At 35.0% G+C, this 20,677-nt stretch overlaps 1 protein-coding gene across 3 annotated transcripts in view; it reads right to left on the reverse strand.

Annotated features, from left to right (window-relative positions):
• Nucleotides 1–829: 829 nt before the first annotated feature.
• DICER1 (dicer 1, ribonuclease III) overlaps nucleotides 830–20,677 on the reverse strand; it is a 62,311-nt gene continuing 42,463 nt past the window's right edge. For 2 of the 3 annotated variants that reach the window (XM_054068024.1, XM_054068025.1), the window contains exons 17-29: nucleotides 19,557–19,736; nucleotides 18,507–18,720; nucleotides 17,940–18,093; nucleotides 15,701–15,883; nucleotides 15,118–15,223; nucleotides 14,842–15,017; nucleotides 13,766–14,549; nucleotides 12,229–12,384; nucleotides 7,761–8,640; nucleotides 5,487–5,755; nucleotides 2,753–2,915; nucleotides 2,589–2,664; nucleotides 830–2,293 (exon numbers count right to left, since the gene is read on the reverse strand). In XM_054068024.1, coding sequence (XP_053923999.1) covers nucleotides 2,128–2,293; nucleotides 2,589–2,664; nucleotides 2,753–2,915; nucleotides 5,487–5,755; nucleotides 7,761–8,640; nucleotides 12,229–12,384; nucleotides 13,766–14,549; nucleotides 14,842–15,017; nucleotides 15,118–15,223; nucleotides 15,701–15,883; nucleotides 17,940–18,093; nucleotides 18,507–18,720; nucleotides 19,557–19,736 — 3,507 coding nt within the window. In that variant the 3' untranslated portion in view covers nucleotides 830–2,127. Of the gene's footprint in view, nucleotides 2,294–2,588; nucleotides 2,665–2,752; nucleotides 2,916–5,486; nucleotides 5,756–7,760; nucleotides 8,641–12,228; nucleotides 12,385–13,765; nucleotides 14,550–14,841; nucleotides 15,018–15,117; nucleotides 15,224–15,700; nucleotides 15,884–17,939; nucleotides 18,094–18,506; nucleotides 18,721–19,556; nucleotides 19,737–20,677 lie in introns of those variants that run through there. The other variant, XM_054068026.1, reaches the window with a different exon arrangement.

Genomic DNA, 20,677 nt, shown 5'->3' on the forward strand with positions numbered 1-20,677 from the left:
GTTTTTACTGCTCCATCTCATTTACTTGCAGATATTACAATTCTGTTACATTTTCACAACTGAAGTACCAAACAAATGCTGGAATTTTTTATAAGCTAGTATTTTAATCCTCAATCTGACTGCTATAACAATGATGCTTTCAAATACAAGAATGGTCTTTTTTTGCAGAATGAAAAATGACTAAGATAGAAAATTTATGAACTTTGGAAAACTGTATTTCAGAAAAGCTTAATGTCTACCCCTTGTCACTAAGGCATTTTTTTGTTTTAAGAAAGCAAGAGCTGACAGTTTTTGTTTTGTTTTAGTGTGCATTTGTGAGGAAAGGAATAGGGTTTAAAAGCAGGAAATACAGTATTTATTTGTAATTTAATACATAAGACACAGCATCAAGTTCAAACTATTGTGCTGGAAAACGTTAAAACACCTTGCTCTGCTTTCTCAAACTTCAAGCATAATTAACAGGGCAAAATTGCAGCAAACCTCTACTGATATTGGTGGGAACACAAGACCCACAGCTTTTTTAAAAGGTAAATTAAGAGGTATTATAGTTACAGTGCAAAAAATTAAAATTTCAAGCATAATATATAAACATAGCACCAAAACAGAAAAAAAACAACGCATGCAAGAAAAGAAAAGAAAAGAAAAGAAAAGAAAAGAAAAGAAAAGAAAAGAAAAGAAAAGAAAAGAAAAGAAAAGAAAAGAAAAGAGAAAAGAAAAAAGAAAAGAAAAACTGAGGTATTTAAGTGAAGAGTGCCTACAAAACTCTAATTAAAGTATAGGCAAAGCTTAAAAAATAAAAGTATGATTTCCCACCCCCCCCCCACCCCAGTAGACCAAAACACCAATGAGCTAGTTTCTCTAAATTAAGGACCTAAATCACAGATGTATCAAAAGTACGGCAGTTATATCTCAAACATCAACTTTCATGTTATTTAACAGCACAGCTTTGGTAGGTGAAACATGCATGCAACTCTGAAAAGTACAGTAAGAAATTTACGTGGAAATATCTCTAAGTGTAAAGGTGCTCTGTTTGTTAAATACATAACCAATTGACTATAAAATCTGCAGCATATTTTAGGTGTGATATGTCTCAGGTTATTTTGTAAGAGTGACAGTTTGCACTGTGCAATTATTTGTTACTGTTTCCAGTACTGGAACTATCTAGCTTGCAGGTTTGTGTAAAATTGGAATTTTAACCAAAGACCATATTTTGTTTATGGTATAAAAAAAACTGTAGACTAATCACTTCCTCTGAATCGTTAAAAATAACCTAGTTACATATATATGAATACAATTTCATTATAATCCTGTAATAAGTTACAGCCATAGTAATGAGTTGTATTGTAAATATAGAGCTGTATCATTGTAAAATGCATAACAAAATGAAGGGAATGTAAAACAGTTTGTTCTGAAAAAGATCAGAAATTAAAGATTATTAATGAGGGTTTATTTATTTTTAAGGCAAGAACCTTTTTTTTATGCAAGACTGTGTGGCATAAGGAAATTGAAGTTTCATTCTACCAGTATGCCAGCCATTTCAATTAAAATCTGTCCCTAACAAATAAGTGCAATAATGATTGGGAATGCCATCTTAATGTAAAAAGATGACATGGAGAGGGGAAAAAGAAAAAGAAGAAAAAAAAAAGAATACTGGCACACTTATTCTTTCTTACACCCAATCATCCAGTACAGTTTATCAACTGCTTTATGACTGGCACTAGTGCACAGATTGAAAAATTTCAAGATTACTATATATAAATCTAGCAACTGCATTAGGCATAAGCTCCCTGGCCTTCTAACACTAAGCAAAGCTGTACTGACAATAAAAGTAAACCAAAAAGACCTGACAACAATTATTCTGAACACTTGCTAAATGTCATCATTAAAGCACTCTTGTGATTAAACGAAGCAGAAGTGAGGAAAGAAGACAAGATTGTGTTTGCGCAAAAAACTATAACTACAATTAGTTCCAAAATTTTATACATGTTAAATGTTTTGCTATCTATTGTTATCAAACAAACTTTAAATTCTGTCTTCCAATTTGTTCCTCTCAACATCAAAATTTTTCAAAATTTCCTTTATTTGTATGGTTTTTTCCCCTCATTTTATTTATTTTTAAGAGGAGTCTCAGCTGTTTGGGACCTGAGGTTGATTTGCTTTGAGGCTTCGTAGTGCTCTTCTCGCAGCTGCAGATTTGGCAATCCTGTAGCTTCTGCCAACACCTTTAAACTTTCCCTTTCCTACTACTTCCACTGTTACTCTGACCTTTCCATCGTAAGTTCTTTCTGCAGGACTGCAAAAATATACACAAGAATTACGTATTGCCTTTGCAAGTTAATGTGAAATAAGAGACCGACATTCTCTTTTCAACAGAATTTAAAGCAGTATAGTTAGACAGAAATCATTACTTTTCTCAAGAAAGTTATCCAAGGATAAAAATTAACATTAATGAAGACAATAATTATCTCAGCTGCTTAGTTCAAAATAAATTAAAATTAATTCATGACATTTAAAAATCCCCAGTACTTTACAAAGCACTGCTTAAATACATTTTATGGCAGTGTGTACAGAAGAAAATATATTCTTACCTAAATTTGGCTGTCTCTGGCTCCATCTCCAGCAGCTCTCGCACTGGGGAACGGGGCACATTAGCAGAAAATTTTTCTATTTGAAAAGAAGAAAAAAATTAGTTTTGTTCTCTTCATAGCACATGGCACTTAATTATTAATTTTTCTTCTGAAAGCTACGATACCTATTAACGGCCTCATCATTGGATAGTACACTTGCCAAACCATTTCCAAAGACATTCCACTATCCATATAAATGGCACCAGCAAGAGACTCAAAAATATCCCCCATGGCTTTTGGTACTTCAATGTCTTCCTCTTTTTCTTCATCTTCTTCAGATCTTCTGAGCTGTTTGCAATTAAAAAAGGCAGGGGGGTAAGGGGAGGGGGAGAGGAAGAGGAGGAGAAAAGAGAGAAACGATTGCTTCTTTTAAAATAGAACAAAGATCTTCAGAATGCAAACTCTTACATCCTATCCTGAGGTGCTTCCTTTAAGTTTTCATTGACAACTTTCCAGAGTGAAATTGTTCTTTTGTTCCTCAATGAAACCAAGTTGCTGGATGTATCATTTTTCAAATGTGAAAAAAAATCCCAAACGCCACTGCATACAGGGACCTCATAGGCTTTGTAAATTCCTACTGCAATAATTCTGTAGGATTTTTCCATGGATCTTTTTTTTCCAATAAGGAAAAGACTCAGCTCTATCAGTTAATACTAGAAAGCTACTCATAACAAAGCAGAGTTCATACATTGAATACCTTCTACAAGGAGTGTTTAAAATACCCAATCTCTATATGAGAGTCAGATGTACCTTTTCCTACTTCATTTACTCTCAAAGACAAGTACAAGCATTACTAAAACAAGCCATTAATAACTGATAACCAGCAACATCAGACTGAGCTAACAGCACACAGGTATTTTTTAAATGTAGCAGGTGAAGTTTTTTTCTATGCCACCAAATTCTCGTTATTGAAACTAAACTTTCAGTAGATGTCTTAAACATTAAGAGTTTACCTAATCCTTTATATATCCTTTATATGTATATATAATATACATTCACTCAAGACCAAACAAAATAACCTGAAAACAAAGGTTTTGACCATTACTCTCTTTTGCCTAAAGAGAAATAAGTTTCAGTCGCTCTTTTTTCCCAACAGCTACCTGCTCTCTCTCCACTTGACCACTATCTGAGGTTCAAAACCCGGTTTGGTTCTTTTAAGTTACCACATACTTTACAAACTAGTCCCACCCAGTACTTCTACCCAAAATAAATAAAGTAAGAAATCAGATTTGATGTGTATACACACACCAAATGGGAATTTTTATGTTAAAAAACAAATTCAAGAGTTATGAACAGCATATTTCATACCAAGTGCAAACTGAAGCACTTTTGAGTTATACTGAAATAACAGAAGTTGAGAGAAACTAAGAGCTATAAGGCAAGGGACAACAGATGTTTTGGGAGCGAGATTTGAAAAAAAGAAAAGCAGATGACGTGGAGACACACATGGAAACCAGTCTAGCTGGCATGAACTGCAGAAACAAAGACTCTTGCATTAACTCTGATGAAATAAGAGTTTCAGTAATTCAGTGCCAGACCAAGATAGGGAGCAGGCGTGGGGAGAGTGAAACAAGAATTTTATTTGAAACAGCCATCACATAATTTGGTTGCAACTTTGGTGGAAGTTTCTAGGCAACCTTTTTGCATACTAGCAAGAACTGAACAAAGCTAAAAAATCACTATGAGCTCTTAAAATAAATTTTCAGCCTTTTCACTCATACAGTGAAGAAAACAAGACATATAACAGAGTTTGATACTCTCATGTAAAATAATTTCTATTCTCTAAGTTTCAGAGACAAATTTCTTAGTTGATGTTTTCTGAATCTTCCCATAAAACACTGATTTCACTCTGGAACAGAGCACAAAGGCTGTAAACACACATATGTGTAACCAAAGTATTCTGACTCCAAAGCTTTTAAATTGTGTATCAGAAAGAAGAAATTACTACAGACAAAGATAAGGTCTTTATTTAGTGCTGTACTATTCTCAGACGGAATGTTTTCTAAGACATCGGTCGCAGTTTTCCAGAAGACAAACTATTAAGGATATCTACTGGATAACACTTTTAAAGAAAGGATAATGAGGAAGTTCGTCTCTTCCAGGACCCTGATGAGACTTCGACCCACAAGGCCCTTGCTGTCTTTTAGCCCATTTACCAGCAAAAAAAAAAAGTTTATTATCATTAGCTTTCCTGCACAGCGCACAGATTATATGCATTTGCAAGTCTTCAGTTAAACTATTTTTCAGGCAGCGTAGTTGAAAGATGCATAAGTTTGACTGGTGGGCAGATATAAAGCCTTTAGCAGCACATCAAACACACCTGAGTAAAATGCAATGTCTATCTGCTCCAACTGAAAACATCAGAAGAAAACCAGTGGAAAGATATTTCCACTCATGTTGTACATCAGTATGCTACATTAAATAATCCCTGCACTGGGCCAAGGTAGTGTTGTTCGTGATATTGCATGATTATCCAATCCTGAGTCAGCATTATGTACTTAGTAACTCTTAATCACAATTTTGTGTGGTGCTTCTGATCAGCCAGTGAAGAAAGCAAACTAAGTGGTTTCCCACCACCATGTTGTTCTAACAACACAGAAGCAAAACAATGACTGAAATAAAGTGTCACAGAAAGATCTAGAGGCAAACTGCTTTCAATTTAGTTTCTGAGTGTTCTTATTGACTCTGTACCTTCTAAAGTTCGTATTCTACTTTGCATACTGAATGCTTTATTACTGGGAGCCTGCTGCTTTGGCTGCTATGTGCATAGAACTAAAACATTACAACATCACACTAAGAAATCCAATGACATGCTGCTTCAAATCAGATACTGAACACATTCTTTCTACTTCCACTAACCTCAGAATCCATTCCTTGCATTTCATTCTTTTCCATTTGAAACTGCACAAAGTCATCGATAACATGAAACAGTTCAGGAGAGACAGCTTTGAAGTACTTGTGGTAGTCATACTTTACAGCTAACGATGCAAAAATGGTATTATTGACTAGAGCAGATCGTAGGTCAGTAAGAACTCCTGGAGAGTGCTGCCGTGGGTCTTCATAAAGGTGCTTGGTTATGAGGTAGTCCAAAATTGCATCTCCCAGGAATTCTAAGCGCTGGTAACAATCTTAAAGTGTTGGAAATAGAAGAACATACGAAAACACAATTAAGTTTAATACACACATTCTTTCCAGGCCTTTCTGGATAAGAGGTTTGGTAGACTGCCACATAAATTCCACAAACCAACCAGTGCTCAGAGAAAAGCACTTTTTTTTTTTAAAATAGGTACCTTTGTGTTTAAAGAAATTGTTATCTAATTATTTTAAAAAAATCAGAAAAAGGGAGTTATATCTAATAAACAAATAATAAAGTCACTTTTGAAATAAATGTTGTCAGGCTAGTAAAACATTTGTGTTTATAATCAATTAATGCTTTCCTTCAAGATCTTCAGACTGTGCTGAGAGACATCAAAAAAGTGAAATCAAGAGATTCCGCCAGCAGGCTTATCTGAAAACTATAAAAATTAAACCTCAAAACAATTAATAAACAAATCAATTCATTAAAAGCAGAGGGAACATACAATCTGAGAGTCTTCATCCAATTTGCCACACATTTAGATTTCTCAAGAAGCAGTGAACATAAGATTTCCATTCAGAATCGGTCTTTAAAAATGGAAACTAAAATTATCAGTCTTTTGCTGTTTGGAAAATTGCTGGGGGACTCCGAATGGAGACCTATGGATGTCTATTTTTAGAATATAAACAAAAGCAAAAAACCTTCTTGAAAGCCAACAGGGATAGGTGGGTAGAGAAGGAAGGAAGACAAAATTACAATAAAAGTAACATGAGCGTGAAATGGCTAGCACTAAGAGGCTTTTATAGCTGAACCTAAGATGCTGTCGGATCTCAACTCCTTAAGAGAAAAAGTTATAAGGTAACTGCAACTCACGGTTGTTTTACTTGGTAAATAGAAATAGAATCAGAAGCTTCTGTTACCAACAACATAATTTCAACTAGACACCTTGGCTCAGGGTTTCTGCTTGTTAATTTATATAGACATATATACAGAAATATCTGTAAGAAGTAAGTATAAATGTGGGCAATATTGCCTAGAATGAAAAACCCAAAGGAGTGTTTTAGTGTTTTGTCAGAAGTGTTTCTCAATGTACTAACACTTCAAAATTACTTATTACTTTAACTAAAGCAGAGCTTTCTTACTCGTTGGAATAAGGAACCAATTCACTATGGGGAAAAATTCAGACTGCTGACTGCACAGGAATTTGCCACTCACTTCAAATAGGGTTGGAATTTTACCATGATTTATTTTCAATTGTATATTATCATAGGAAAATACTGGAAGTTTTAGAATGAATGAATACTAAATTAATTAGTATAAGCAAAAGTAATTCAAGATGATTACAGACATACAAATTTCTACAGCTGTAAAATCTTTTATAAGATCATGTACAGAAATATTAAGCACTTCACCTGAAACTAATATTTAGTCTGATTTAGTCAACTGCTTCAAATTGACTTTATATATTTACACAATAAAATGCCTAGACTTAAGTTAAGCCTTCCTATTCACAACTTCAAATGGAATTCTCCATATTTTTCTATCCTATAAACTATTTAGCTAATAGAAATTGTATAGTCTAGTTTTAATCTACAGAAGTACAGTCAAAGGGTAGTATTCTTGGGATCAAATTATGAGACGAATTTGATAAATATTTTTGCAAAACATAATTGCTACTTCTAGAAGTACACTGCAATTTTCCAAAGTCCTACAAGGACTTCTTTCAGCTAAACAAGGATCTACTGTCAGTTACATACACCTAGTGATACAGCATCAGAGACAAAATTACTGCTCTTTCTCAAAACTCAGTTAGGCTTCAGTAAATCTTGTATCTGTATCAAGTCAAAATATGAATATTTGAGATACAGGTTCAAAAAGTATCATCCTCTAAATAAGGGGCAAGATATTCTTCTCTAAGATTTTGTATACAGAGACTACTGAATATTAAAGTAGCATGTGGAATTTAAATCAAGACTACATATAGGAACATAACATATACTGCTTCTCTTATATTTACAATATGGGACACTCCACCTAGTTTCTTTAAGACAACTTACCAGTTATGGTATTATAATGGTACGAGGCATGAGTAAATGCCTGAAGAAGATAAGCCTTGTTCTTAAAACTGTAGTTTATTTTCTTTTCAAAGTTTTCAAAACCAGAAATAAGGTGATTCAGGGTTTTTTCAGCATCTGGGTGATCAAACATACACCTCGGTGGAATCTTCAAACAGCCATACTCCAGGTCTTTATACAGAGAAGGCTCTGAATTAGCTACAGAAGCAGAAACAGAGTTTGGTGAAAGATGTTTCTGCTCAGTGTTACAATTCCCTCTGGTAGCACACAAAGTGCCTTCCCAATCAGTCTTTTTAATTACAGGGAGCACCTTCAGCCCCAATGAACACAGGAAAAGCTGAGCAGCCCTTTCACCACAGCTGGTCAGATAACAGCCCAACAGGGCTTCCACACAGTCTGCAATGCTTTTGTCGGCGATACACTGCTCTGTATGCAAGTCATAGGAGATAGACTGTTTTCCTGCATCAACACCACAGTTTTCTTCTGATGGATTCCAGAAGCCCACTACAAAATCATCCTCTTCAACAGCCTTGCTAGGATCCAGATAGCACATAGCATCCCAAGAGCTATAGTCAAAATCATCAAAATCTGATGAAAACTGAACGTTACCCAGGGATGACTTTTTGGGTGCTTTCCACTCATAGTTTGAATCAGTGGTTGAAAAGTGAGAGAGAGAGATTTTCTTTACAAAAGCCCCTGATCCCATTAACATATTATCAATGAATTTGATATGCTCCTGGTCGTACTCCAGAAAATCATCTTCAAAGTCCGTTTCCTCCTTAGGTAAACTCCACATTAGGTTTTCATCCTCTTCATCATCATAATCATCAAGTTTACCGTTAGCCAACAAGTTCTCCTTTGTCTATGGAAAGAAGACAAAAAATATGATACTAGAGAGAGAAATTTGCAATTTTTGTTCCAGAACTGTCAGGAGTGTAGAATTTGAGTAGCGCCTGCTAATAAGATCACTGATTTTTTGATGTGCCTAACTGCACTGCCTGATTGGATTTGCAGTACAACCTCAATTAACACTAGCTCTCTAAATTAGAACAATTGCCTTTGAATACAAATCCTTTATTATTAATCTATAACAGCATATGTTCCACATCTAATATATGCTGTGTTCCATAGCAATTCATGCTTATACTTGAACATGACACGCGTACAATTAATTTTAAATCCACTAAACATTATACACTTGCACACCAAAGTAAACAAAAGACTGAATTCTAAATTAAAAAAATTAGAGAAGTACAAGAAACAGTTTGGGGTGCATCCTTCTCTCTAGCTGCTAAGTAAAGCTAGTACAAATGTTGAATCAATTAAATTTTGAAGATTCTTTCTGCATCCTTCTACGGCAAACATGAAGTGGCTTGCAGTGTTTACCATAGTCTTAATCATGATAATCACAGTTTTGGGACACACAAATGGAGAACACATTCAATGAAATCTTCCTGCTTACTGGACATGAGATATAAGCCAATTTTTGGTTATGTAAGAGCAAGTTAATAATTATTAATTTTAACATATAGGAAATCCCTCTGGTTTGTCATACATTTAATATCACCGAGATTCCAATACAGTAGGTCTAAAAATGAAAAAGCAGAAAAAAGGGCACACTTCTGTAATATAGATTTTTATTGGTTGCTTGTTTTTAAACTGAGTATTAACACATATACTAAATCATGAAGTAGAATAACTCAATGCAAAGGCAACTAGTATTAATCCCATCTTTTAAACAAGTACATATTTGTTTATAGTTTTGGGTTTTTTTGAGGCTATACTTACAGCCTTAACTAATTAAAAGAAAAGTGAAAGTTGTCACCGTTATTCTAATATTTACATACTTATCTACAACAGTAAAACTAATGATATCTCATGTCTTTTCCCTGCTCATATTGAGCAAATTGGTATGGACTGATGTAAATTATAAGCTGAACACAGATATGCCCAAGCTATACAATGCTGTATGACTTGCCATGGCTTCAGTCCAGGAAAGCACTTGAATATATTAGCTAAATGCCCAAGTCGTCTTCCTAACATCAAAAGGACTATTCACAGGCTCGACCCAGCATTACTGATGTCAGCGGGAATTCTGCCACTGAATTTGATAGGACCAAGATCAGATTCAAAGTGCTTTTCTGGATTCGGTCCTGAAAAACAACACCATTTTGAATCAAGTAAAACAGCCTGTATCTGCCCTCAATCTATGTTTGTATTATTGTAAGTCTCAGCCACTTAAACTTGCAAATCTGTGAACCAGATGCCACCACTGGGGACCTCTCCCTTTGGGCTGAATGCACAATTCTAGAAGTGTGGATGGGTGGTAGCTGAAAGGTGCACTAGGCAGCACTTGAAAACATTGATGGATCAAAGACACCAGAATACGCCTCATCAGGAAAGAACAGACTTATTAAGGTTTAGTAATGAGAGGGCAGGAAAAAAAAAAGTGGCTGTAGAAATCCATAATTTAGACATTTTGCCAAAAGAATCTCTGCTGTTGTAATTACCCATCTCATATATACAAAGCAGGAATTTCTGTAACTTTAATTGATCAGCAAGAGACAACAAAATTTGATTTGAAACAGCTCTTCTGGGTACTAGTAGCAGTATAGTGTGCAAAATAGGAGTAATTTAACCAGTCCTAATTAGAGCTAGTGCTGGGGTTTTTTTTGTCAAATACCACCTGTCATATCCATCACTGAAATTAAAAGAAACTCTCTGAAAGAGAAATGTCTATATGGATGATTCAAAACAGATCTTGATGTCCATTTTCACTAAGAACAAATGATAATTTTCATTTTTACTAAAATTTCGTTCACAAATTTCTTAAAATCCATTTTGAACTAGCAGAACAGCTAAATGAACTCTTCTAGGAATGTCTGCACATTGCTTCATATTAAAAAAAGACATAATTGAGGAGAATGAACAATAGTTAAGGGAGACAAGAAGCAAATCTGATCATTGATTTTTTCATCATTGGACAGTACTTAAAAAATAAATCAACAATGAACCCCACAACAAAGAACCTTTCCTTCAGAATGACTCATTGATTTTAAACGTTATGGCCACCTACAAGCTAAAAACAGATACATGCAAGAGCTTTTTTGATTTTTTTTTTTTTTTGAAACTGGCTATTTAATCAAATGAACAAAGAAAGATATTTCCTTCTATTAAAGACTGATTACACAAACACACAAAAAAATCAGCACTTGACTAGGATGCTTTAGTAATAATTTGTCATAATACTATGGCATTTTTAGCTCCAGTTATAGCCCGTGGATGGAGAATGAAATTTACACTCAAGAAAGCAAAATATATACTTGGCACAAAATCCCTGCTTCTTAGTTGCATCACTGTCTGCCTCTTGATCTGGAATTTTGTGTTTTGTTCACAAATAAACAGTGACTAGCAAAGAGGAAGGGCCACTGAAAAGTTACAGAGAACTGGAAGCTTTTTAAAAGCAATTATTAGCTCCTGTCCCAAATGTGCTACTTTATTTTTAGAAAGCTACAGAATTAAATCTCTTTGAAATGAAGTCTTGGCACAATACAGAACCATAATAATCAGGTTGTTTTATTCTGTAATAAACATTTATTTGCACAGTACATCTACCTAATAGTCCTCTCATGTGCCCTCTGGTGGTTCTATAGCCTAAGAGTGTGGTACTCAGAACTGGGAAAAGTTAAAAAAAAAAATCCCTCTACCCCTTTACTCCCGACCTCCAAACTGGTCTCAAACACTTAAAGATTACATTATTGTCTGCTGTGATCAGTGATATTTCTTACACTTGCACTTCTACTCTGAACATACAATGCGTTTAGTAAGAAAATAATCTGAATCCTCATTAAGACTTGTCATTCTGAAGCTTTTCGTAATAGACAGTGAGACAGTCTAAGCCAACACTGTATTCTGGACGAGAAGTAGCTCCCAGTCATACCCATAGTTTAGCTAACAACATCCAATATTAAGCATTTTCTCAAGAGAGTTCTAACCTTTACTGTGCCTCAACACTATGAAAAACAGCAATTCCATTTCATACATTCTGTAGAGGTGTATTCACTATTTACTAAAAAGCAGCAAGTTGTCTGTCTTTACATATTATATCAAAACCAGTACTGATAGTTCTGCTAAAATTTCCAAGAGAAATTTCAGAAAAGCTCCTGAGAGCATGCTAACTGCAGGCAAAGAAGTATTTCTTCTCTACTTTTCTATACACACTCTTTATTGGATGATGTTCCATAAATTTCTTTACTTTGGGTTCTATTCAAGATCAGCTTTCCTCTCATTTTCTGTAAGTTACAATGAAGTTTTAAAAGGAAACAAAGATAAAAATTTACTTCTTTTTGCTGAAATCATAGCCAAATTTCTGAGGGCTGGGAGGAGGCAGGGGTGAGAGAATATAGACACACAAGTAACTATTCCTCAACACAGTTAAATGAATTCTTACCATTTCATCTTTTTCCCACTTATCAGTGTTGCTCTTGTCCTGGTTTACTATGTAACCAGGAGGAAGCCAATTGACTGGGGGATCAAAAATTGATACCACCATCCGACTAGGCAGTCCTTTCTTTTTCCCAAGGCGATACAAGTTACAGTTGCTGACCTTCAAGAAAAACATTCAGATAAACCTCTGGACATATATTTCCATGAAAATAGGTTAAAAAGCAAAAGAAGCAAAACAATTTTACGTGTCAAACCAGATCTTGTACCATTACATAATTTCTCTAGATCTCAAAAGGGAGGTTCAGCTTTCTTAACACAGCACAATCAATTCACAGCAAGGTACAGATTTTTTTTAAGGCCAAGCATATTAGATGTGACAATTTCAATTATAGTAGTCTGATATCTTAAGAATTCTTGCAAAATAAAATTGCTACTTTCAAAACAATAGTAAATATAACCTGTAAAAATGTCATTGATTACCAGTATTAATAATAGACATGGAGACTAGATGAAAAATACTTGCTATTATGGGTAGAGTGACCTAAATCTTGGCAGTAGAAAGTGTTAAAACAGTTCTGCATAACAAATCTTAAGTCATAATACAGACGTTATTTTGTTAGCCCCTAAAATTCTTTTAAATATTTTAAAGGGGAGGGAAAAAAGCACTCTCGCACACAGAAAGTTTTCCTTTTTAAACTATCAACCTCTGATCTGTTTCCCATTTTAAACATGCTTTCTATGTTTCTTTTTAAAGTCTTGAAATTTGAACTTGAATATTCAATCGCTTTCTTTATTTTAACTATGCAATTTATTTAGCTGTCTTTATTTTCCAAGATTAAACTACTCAATCATTTAACTCTTAGTGATGCATTTTATTAGAGGCAGAAAATTGTTAGCATTTAATTAAAGTTATCACATTACGTAGGGAAAAAATACCCCAAACCTTTTGTATTTGATCATTCCGGAATCCAAAACCAGAAGCAACAGAACTGAAGACTCTGCTTACTACCGTTTAGTTTTGATGCAACAGTTCTGTGAGATTTTGTTATTCTATTTTTAGTGTTTCTGCAAGATAATGCTAAATTTTTCAAGGAAAGTGGCATATTGAGGAAAAAAAGAAAGGAAAGGTCAAATAATACCACAAAGTAAGGCTCTGTGCTGCTAATTCTCATTCCTTCATTCAAGCACTCGTGTTTAAGAGTTTCTACTCAAATACAGCTCTAGTGTTTAGTCCATCAAACGTCCTCACTAATCCAGAACTTTTAGTTCTATTCAGTCCTGTCCTCCTTTAGGCTGGTAATCAGCTGGTTTAGATTTCAAAATGAGCTGTCGAATAGAAGTTCCAATCACTCACAGTTATGGGAACTTTAATCCTGCTAGCCTGTATTTTTATTACTGCTATGCATGTAACCCAATGTATAATCAGTAAAGCTGTGAAATTAAATCATCCTGTTGCCACTCAATCTTCTAGTAAAATTTTTATATATATTGCTTATTACAAGATGTCTTTTACTTAGTATGCTTGGACTGTTACTACTTACTTTTTTGCTTCTCATATATGACAGCCGTCCCTCATGAGCATCGGGGTAAGTGCAAAACAAATATGTAGTGATGGCGTGCTTTAAAAATGAATCACCAAGCATTTCTAGCCGCTCCAGATTAAATCCATCACTAGCATTTGAAAGAGTCAAAGCTTGAAGAATGAGACCAGGATTAGGACCGAGGGTTTTTGAGGAGTACCCACTGGAAGGGTTGTTTTCAGAATCTGCTCTGTCTTTCAAAAGATTAAAAGCTTTTGAAGTACTGGTGGTCACTGCCATTTTGGGGCATCCATCTGAGGTAGATCTGTTAGCATTTCCATCAAGGTATTTATTACTCAGTAGAGTACATTCATTGCTGGGCTTGGGCTGGTTCTCACTGCTGTATAAATTCTGAATGGGATATGAGGTAGTTGGTTGTACAGGTATCTCCTGCCTGCAGTAATTCAGCTGATTTCCTTGGCAAAAGTCTCTGTTAACTAAATCACAATTGCCATTGGCAAGATTTTTATTATAAGAAACACCATTAATTGCTGCAAGTTCTGCCGAGACATCAATTTGGAGTTTACTGGGTGACTCATTGAGCAATGTTCTGTAACTCACAGACATTTGGTCATGGTTTTCTGCAGAAGAGGTTCTATTAGCACCTTGATGTGCAGCATTTTCAGGGACTACAATTGTGCTGTGCTTACAGTAATTTTCATTCTCTACTAAAGAGGAGTTAGGAATAGAGATGAACGATTTGCTGTCAATAGATTTTTTCCATCCGAAGTCCAAGTTAGGATATCTGTAAAGACACACGCTGATTTTGTTAAAAAAAAAAAATTATCTCAAGAGGACTCTTCATGCACACACAAGTTTAAAAAAATGCCATATTCTTCTGAAAAGAACAGTGACTGCAGCACATACCTTCACCATTCACAATCAAGTCTTTTTAAACTAAGTTTCACTGAAAAATGACATGAGTTAAACAAAAGAGATTGGTTTAAAATTTATGCAGTAATGGTGAAGTTTCCATCCTGTTTTCCAATGAAGTCAGATATCATACTGAAAAATATATATATTGAAAAAATACATGCCTGAAATCTGCAGGAAGCGATTTAACCCCTACACCAGCATCCATGGCTGTTTGAGCTCTTAGTTCCTCTGCTGTCAACAGGCAGTGCAGGCGATAAAGTATGCTGGGCAGGCAAACTGCTTTTCTCCACAATGATGCTGGAATAGGATGTATAGCACAGAGCTCTGGAACCAATATCTGGGGAGAGAAGGGGGGAAAAAATAATTTCACCTGTAAAGGTGGTAGTCAGATCACTGTTAAGAGAGAGGCAACTTGAACTAGATACTTTCTATTTTACCTGCTTATTCTGCAAACTTTCCCACTTTGCCTTCCTCTTCTCAGCACTGCTTAGTGGAAGTGCTTTCCCCTTCTGATTCAAATGGCGAGGAGTCAAAAGATTAAGTCTAAAAACGATGTGAAAATACTTCAATGTAAGTACATAATTAACAAATACAACTTACTAGCCTGAACTTTCTAAACTGATGTCTTATTCTTTGTATTCAATTTTAATGCATTGTGAAGTGACAGCACAGCTAACTCTGGAAAAAAAATAAACTCAAGTTACAGTTGTTATAACATAACAAGCCCTTAGCTTTATCTCACAATTCAAAATAAATAAATAAATAAATGATGGATGGATGGAAGGATGGAAGGAAGGAAGGATGGAAGGAAGGAAGGAAGGAAGGAAGGAAGGAAGGAAGGAAGGAAGGAAGGAAGGAAGGAAGGAAGGAAGGAAGGAAGGATGGAAGGAAGGAAGGATGGAAGGAAGGAAGGATGGAAGGAAGGAAGGATGGAAGGATGGAAGGAAGGAAGGAAGGAAGGAAGGAACGAACTTTATTGTCAGGCTACAAACACCAGACACAAAATAAGACTGTTGTTACCTTGAAGATGTGTGGTCCACATCCAGCAGTGGCTGGTTGAGATTGGTCAGGTCAAGATTATACTTTGTTTTATAATATTCAGCAAAAGTTTCGTATTCAGGGGAAGGGAATTTACTGAGTGGAGTAAGATCAGTGTACACATCAGCTACATAGAATCGATGAGGCTGATCAAAATTTCGATACCTAAAAAAAATATTAAATATTTTGGTATATTTTATGACCTTACATTAAAGTTTGTGCTAACTTCTTCACATTTTAACATGATCAGGTGATAAACCATTAAATAGCTCACTTGAGGTTTTTGGTGGGTGGTTTTTTGTATTGTAGAAACCATTTGTTTACCTAACTCAAATACTGAATGAGACACATGGTATAAGATAAGTGAGAATAAAGTTTTTACAGAAACAATAAAATAAATGTAAGATCTACATCTTCAATATCTTATATAAAATCACGCTACAGGCAGCTATCTTCCCTTTTGGGAACTCCTTAATTACAAACACCTAACAATTAAACTTGATAATTTGTCTTTTTAATGTCTAGTCTCCTATATGCTACCGTAAGTAGAAATGGAGTTCCAATGCATACAAAGATTATACTACCTCTCACCTAAACTGGCATTTTAACCAGTCATTCTCTGCATAAAATTAAAACACAAAACCTTGAGTATCTAGTAAGGTAAATTCTCAAGGGTGCTGGATACTTTGATGATAAACTTGCACAGTAAAATAATAATAATGGAAAAAAACCATAAAATCAACATTCAGTATCTAGATTAGCGTATTTTGTACGTTGATCTGCTGCATCTATCATTTTAAGTTTCCATTCAAATATCTAAATAGACATCTCTAATAAAATTAACACACTATTAATAGGACTTTTGATTTTTCTCTTTGGAAGAAAGGCAAGAAAAAACATTTCTTCTGAACTTCTGTATGAACTTCTTCATTGAAGAACATGGTTCATGAAAGGCGCTTTCATGAAATCCCTTTTTCTTATCTTATTTACAGTCATGCCTAATCTGAACTGTACCAATACATAGTCATTGTATTATGCTTCCCCGTGAGGAGCTTACAACCAAACAGGATAGAGAAGGACAAGCACATATTTCCACCATTTTTATGTTGACTGAAAAATACTCGAAATTCTGAGATTTCTTAATGTATGAAACAGGGTCATTTTTTCGCTTCACCCCAACTTGAACATTATCAGATAGCAACTAATTCTCATAAGACATGCAAAGCCACCTACTGCAGCCCCCCAGTAATCATCATCATCATAATCATAGAGAGGCAATGGAGGAGAATAATACTGGTTTAGGTGCTATGGCCAGATCTTCAGATAGGTGAAGTACTACAGCTTCACTAAAGTCCAGCAACTGTTAATTCACACCACCTATGACCTACTTCTGTGGCGTTAACTCTAATCATATGAAGTTATGCTTACTATACACAGTGATGGTCTGTCACTGCTTTTTTACACCAGCATTTATACCACAGTAGACACCAGCACAGGTAGAAAGACATTTAAAGGAGAAACAACAACAACAACAAAAAAAGCCTAACACAGATCAGGCCAAAACAAAGTACTAATATTTATCTTCCATATACCATTCTGCAGCTACTGTTGTTTACAACACACTAGGTACAAGCACTAGCCAGTCAGTCCATTTTCTTATTTCATATCATGCCAAACATGACACAGGGAATAATTAAGTCTCCACAAAACCTACCAATTCTGGAGAATCATTGCATATCCAGGCACATAAAATTATGTTAATTTCTTCTCTAAATACCATTCAATAGAAAGGATGTTTTAACTGGTCGTTTTCACTTGTTAATTTTTCTGTCTACCAATCGCATACCTTTTTTACTAGGCCTTGGTGTGACTCCCACTCAGTCTTCCAAATTATAATTGGTTCCAGTAGGCCAGCAATTGATGCGGTCACTGTGCTTTATCAGAATACTATGTACGTTTTGTGGTGGACTCTACTATTCTTAATAAAAAGGTAATGAGCCTTGGAAGGCCTAAACACTTAAATCCTACTATATAAGAATAACTACTGACTAAAAAAAAAAAAAAAAAAATCTTTACACTATTTAAGACACCACCAGATACCTTCAGATTAATACCACACATTCCTTACAAGAAATTCTGTTGCAGATACTGACATTCCCTTATTACAAGTGTTTGTATAAATCCAATAGGTACATACCTAAAGTATGTACACAATACTTACCGTGGAATGATAACTGCATCCTGGTAATCTTCTAATTTAAAAATAAAAGGCATTTCTTTTGTATACTGTGTACTGGGAATGCCTGTACGCGCCTCAGATTTCTCAATGTCTTCCATAAACTTAAAGTCAATGTCCAAAGTGCTGGAGTCATCAACTTAAAAAGGAAAACGCATAACTCAGTTATTCAAGGGTGGAGTTTCCAGGCTGAACTTTTCTAGCAAGCTATAAATCGCAATTTATTTTTTCTTATTCTACACATATATTTGATTATTTCCAAAAAAAAATTCAAAGGAGACATACAATTTTAGAGCCTTATAGAGTCAGCTGAAACCTACTATAAATGAACTCACATCAACAAGTTAAAACTAACTTGGAATTCTGAGGAAGTCATAAAAATATAGCTAACAAATATAAAAAAGTCATAAAAATATAGCTAACAAATTTTCATACTACCATATATAGTATTATTTCTAACAGCTAACACCTGAGATTTAACATAAACATTAACAATTGTGTTGCTAAAGGAATTAAAAGTGAACACATAATAAACAAGAGCTCTGTTCTTACCAACATTAAGAGGTAGAACACAATAGGCTGAATCAGCTTCTGTGGGTTTGAATTCTAGTGCAGGTTTCTCAAGACGAAGAATATGTGAAAAGATGTACTGATGGAGTCGTGTTATCAGCTCGAGCATTTGCAGAGACAGAGTAAAACCAGATTTCTTAAGCTCAATAGATATTGTAACCTCTCCAGAGCGAGTATACACAGGAAAATGAGGAATCTAAATAAGAAAAAAATTCCAAAAGAAATCAAGACAGAAAATCCAGAGTAAGATTCTCTATAGTGTAGCAGTTATTTATTTCAAAGGCTGAGGTAGTACTTGACTGACCCCACAGCAAGGCAGATTAAACTGGATTGGAATTTTGACCTTTGATGACCTTTAATTATGTATGGAATTTCAAAAGCATAAAGAATATTGTTGTTTGCTTTGTTTGTTTGTTTTTAACAGTTCTCCTTGTGTTTTACACCTCTTCTCTTTATATAAGATCAAGTAAAAATTGAAGTGTTTTCCACTATGGAAGAAGAAATGTGAAAACCAGCAACATTCCTGAAATGTTTTCTTCTGCAGACAACAGAAAATATAATTTGAAAAAAGCCTCCTCAGCTAAGTCTCATTCACAGAAATGTCTTTCTATTAAAAATCTTCCTGAGCAAGAGATGCCAATTTCAAATAACATGGCCTACTTTTTCTGCTGCTGCAAACCAGGAATGCTGAGGGGACTTGTTACTATAGCTTTCACATAAGGTAGGACTGCAGGCCACCTCTGTAGCTGATATGTCACTCCTATCATACATCATACAAAAAACGAGGAACATTTCAAATTTGCCACTGCAAGAAAATAAAAAATAAAGTTGTAAATAAATAGTTTGGCAAAAATAGAACCGAAAATGAAGTGATGACTGGATTGGATGGATATCATTGCTTATTTTCTGGAGGTTACTAGATACAAGCAGCACTTATGGTGATTTCCAACTCTTCAGTCTGGGGGTGCAGAAGAAGTGGAAAACGACAGGTTGTACAGCATGCAGAGCAAAGGAAGGACCTAGATTCATTACCTGAGGTATAGGTTTAGCTGTCAATATGCCAAAACATCTCGTTGTATCCTCAGGAGGATATAGCTTTCGTCTCCTGAAGTTGAGTTCATCAGGTAGAGGAGTTGTTAACACCATTCCTATTACATACAAGTAGCAGGGCTGATCAGGTTTGGGATAACTATCCCTCAAACACTCTGGAATCTAAAAATCAAAAAAAGAAAGAAAACATTAACATGATAAAAATCAGTAAAAAACACCTAAAGACTATTCTTTGAAAAAGTCTTCACATGTTTATTTGGAGAGGTATTCCTAAAAATGAGGAATAAACCCAAAATTCATCTCAAGTAATTTTTTCTTTCTTAAACAAAAATATTTGGTTAGCAGCCTAGCCTGGCAGCTATGAGATCTATCAGAACTCTTGCATCAAGGGAGTGCAATGCTCCACAATCTTCCTGTTTGCAGATGCAACTTCCACTACATCAGTAAATGTCCTCCATATCCAGTCTGTGACAGAAATGCAAGTCTAACTGTAGAATGCAGTAAGCATTTCACAATAAACACAACTGAAGTTTTGATGCCAATTTCCACATTTAGCTAGTAACTCTGAAGCACACTTTATATCCAAGGTCTCTGGAGCCTAACAGCAGAAAGTGAAAAACAGAGGGATAGGGTACGGGACAAAAACATGCATGCACAGGAAAAAAAACCCTACATCCCCGTAATTCAATTTTTATGTAAGTTCAGTTGAACTTATAGCTTCATTAACATGGATTCTTTTCCCTAGTGCAACTGCTAAAAAAGATCAAAAATGCTTTTTCTACACTTGGGACAAACACACAGACAAAACTTGGTACATTGCCACATTGTCCAGGCAGAACACTACAGAAGTTTGCTAATAACAGTGTTAGCTTGTAGATGTGAATACTCACAACAGCCACAAGCATTTTTAACTCTGCTGCTCGTATTCATCACAGACCTTAAGAAATCATGCTTTATGTTTGGTAGGAGCTCATTACTTTGTAGGTCTAAAACACGATCCTCCTGTTTATCTAAAACTAAATAGCAATACATGTAGTCTTGGATTTTACAATTATACTGTAGCAGAACTATAGCCTAGCTTAATGGAAAATTACTCATAAGTT

This window comes from Cuculus canorus, chromosome 5 (assembly GCF_017976375.1).
Source record: "Cuculus canorus isolate bCucCan1 chromosome 5, bCucCan1.pri, whole genome shotgun sequence".
NCBI classification, from domain to species: Eukaryota; Metazoa; Chordata; class Aves; order Cuculiformes; family Cuculidae; genus Cuculus; species Cuculus canorus.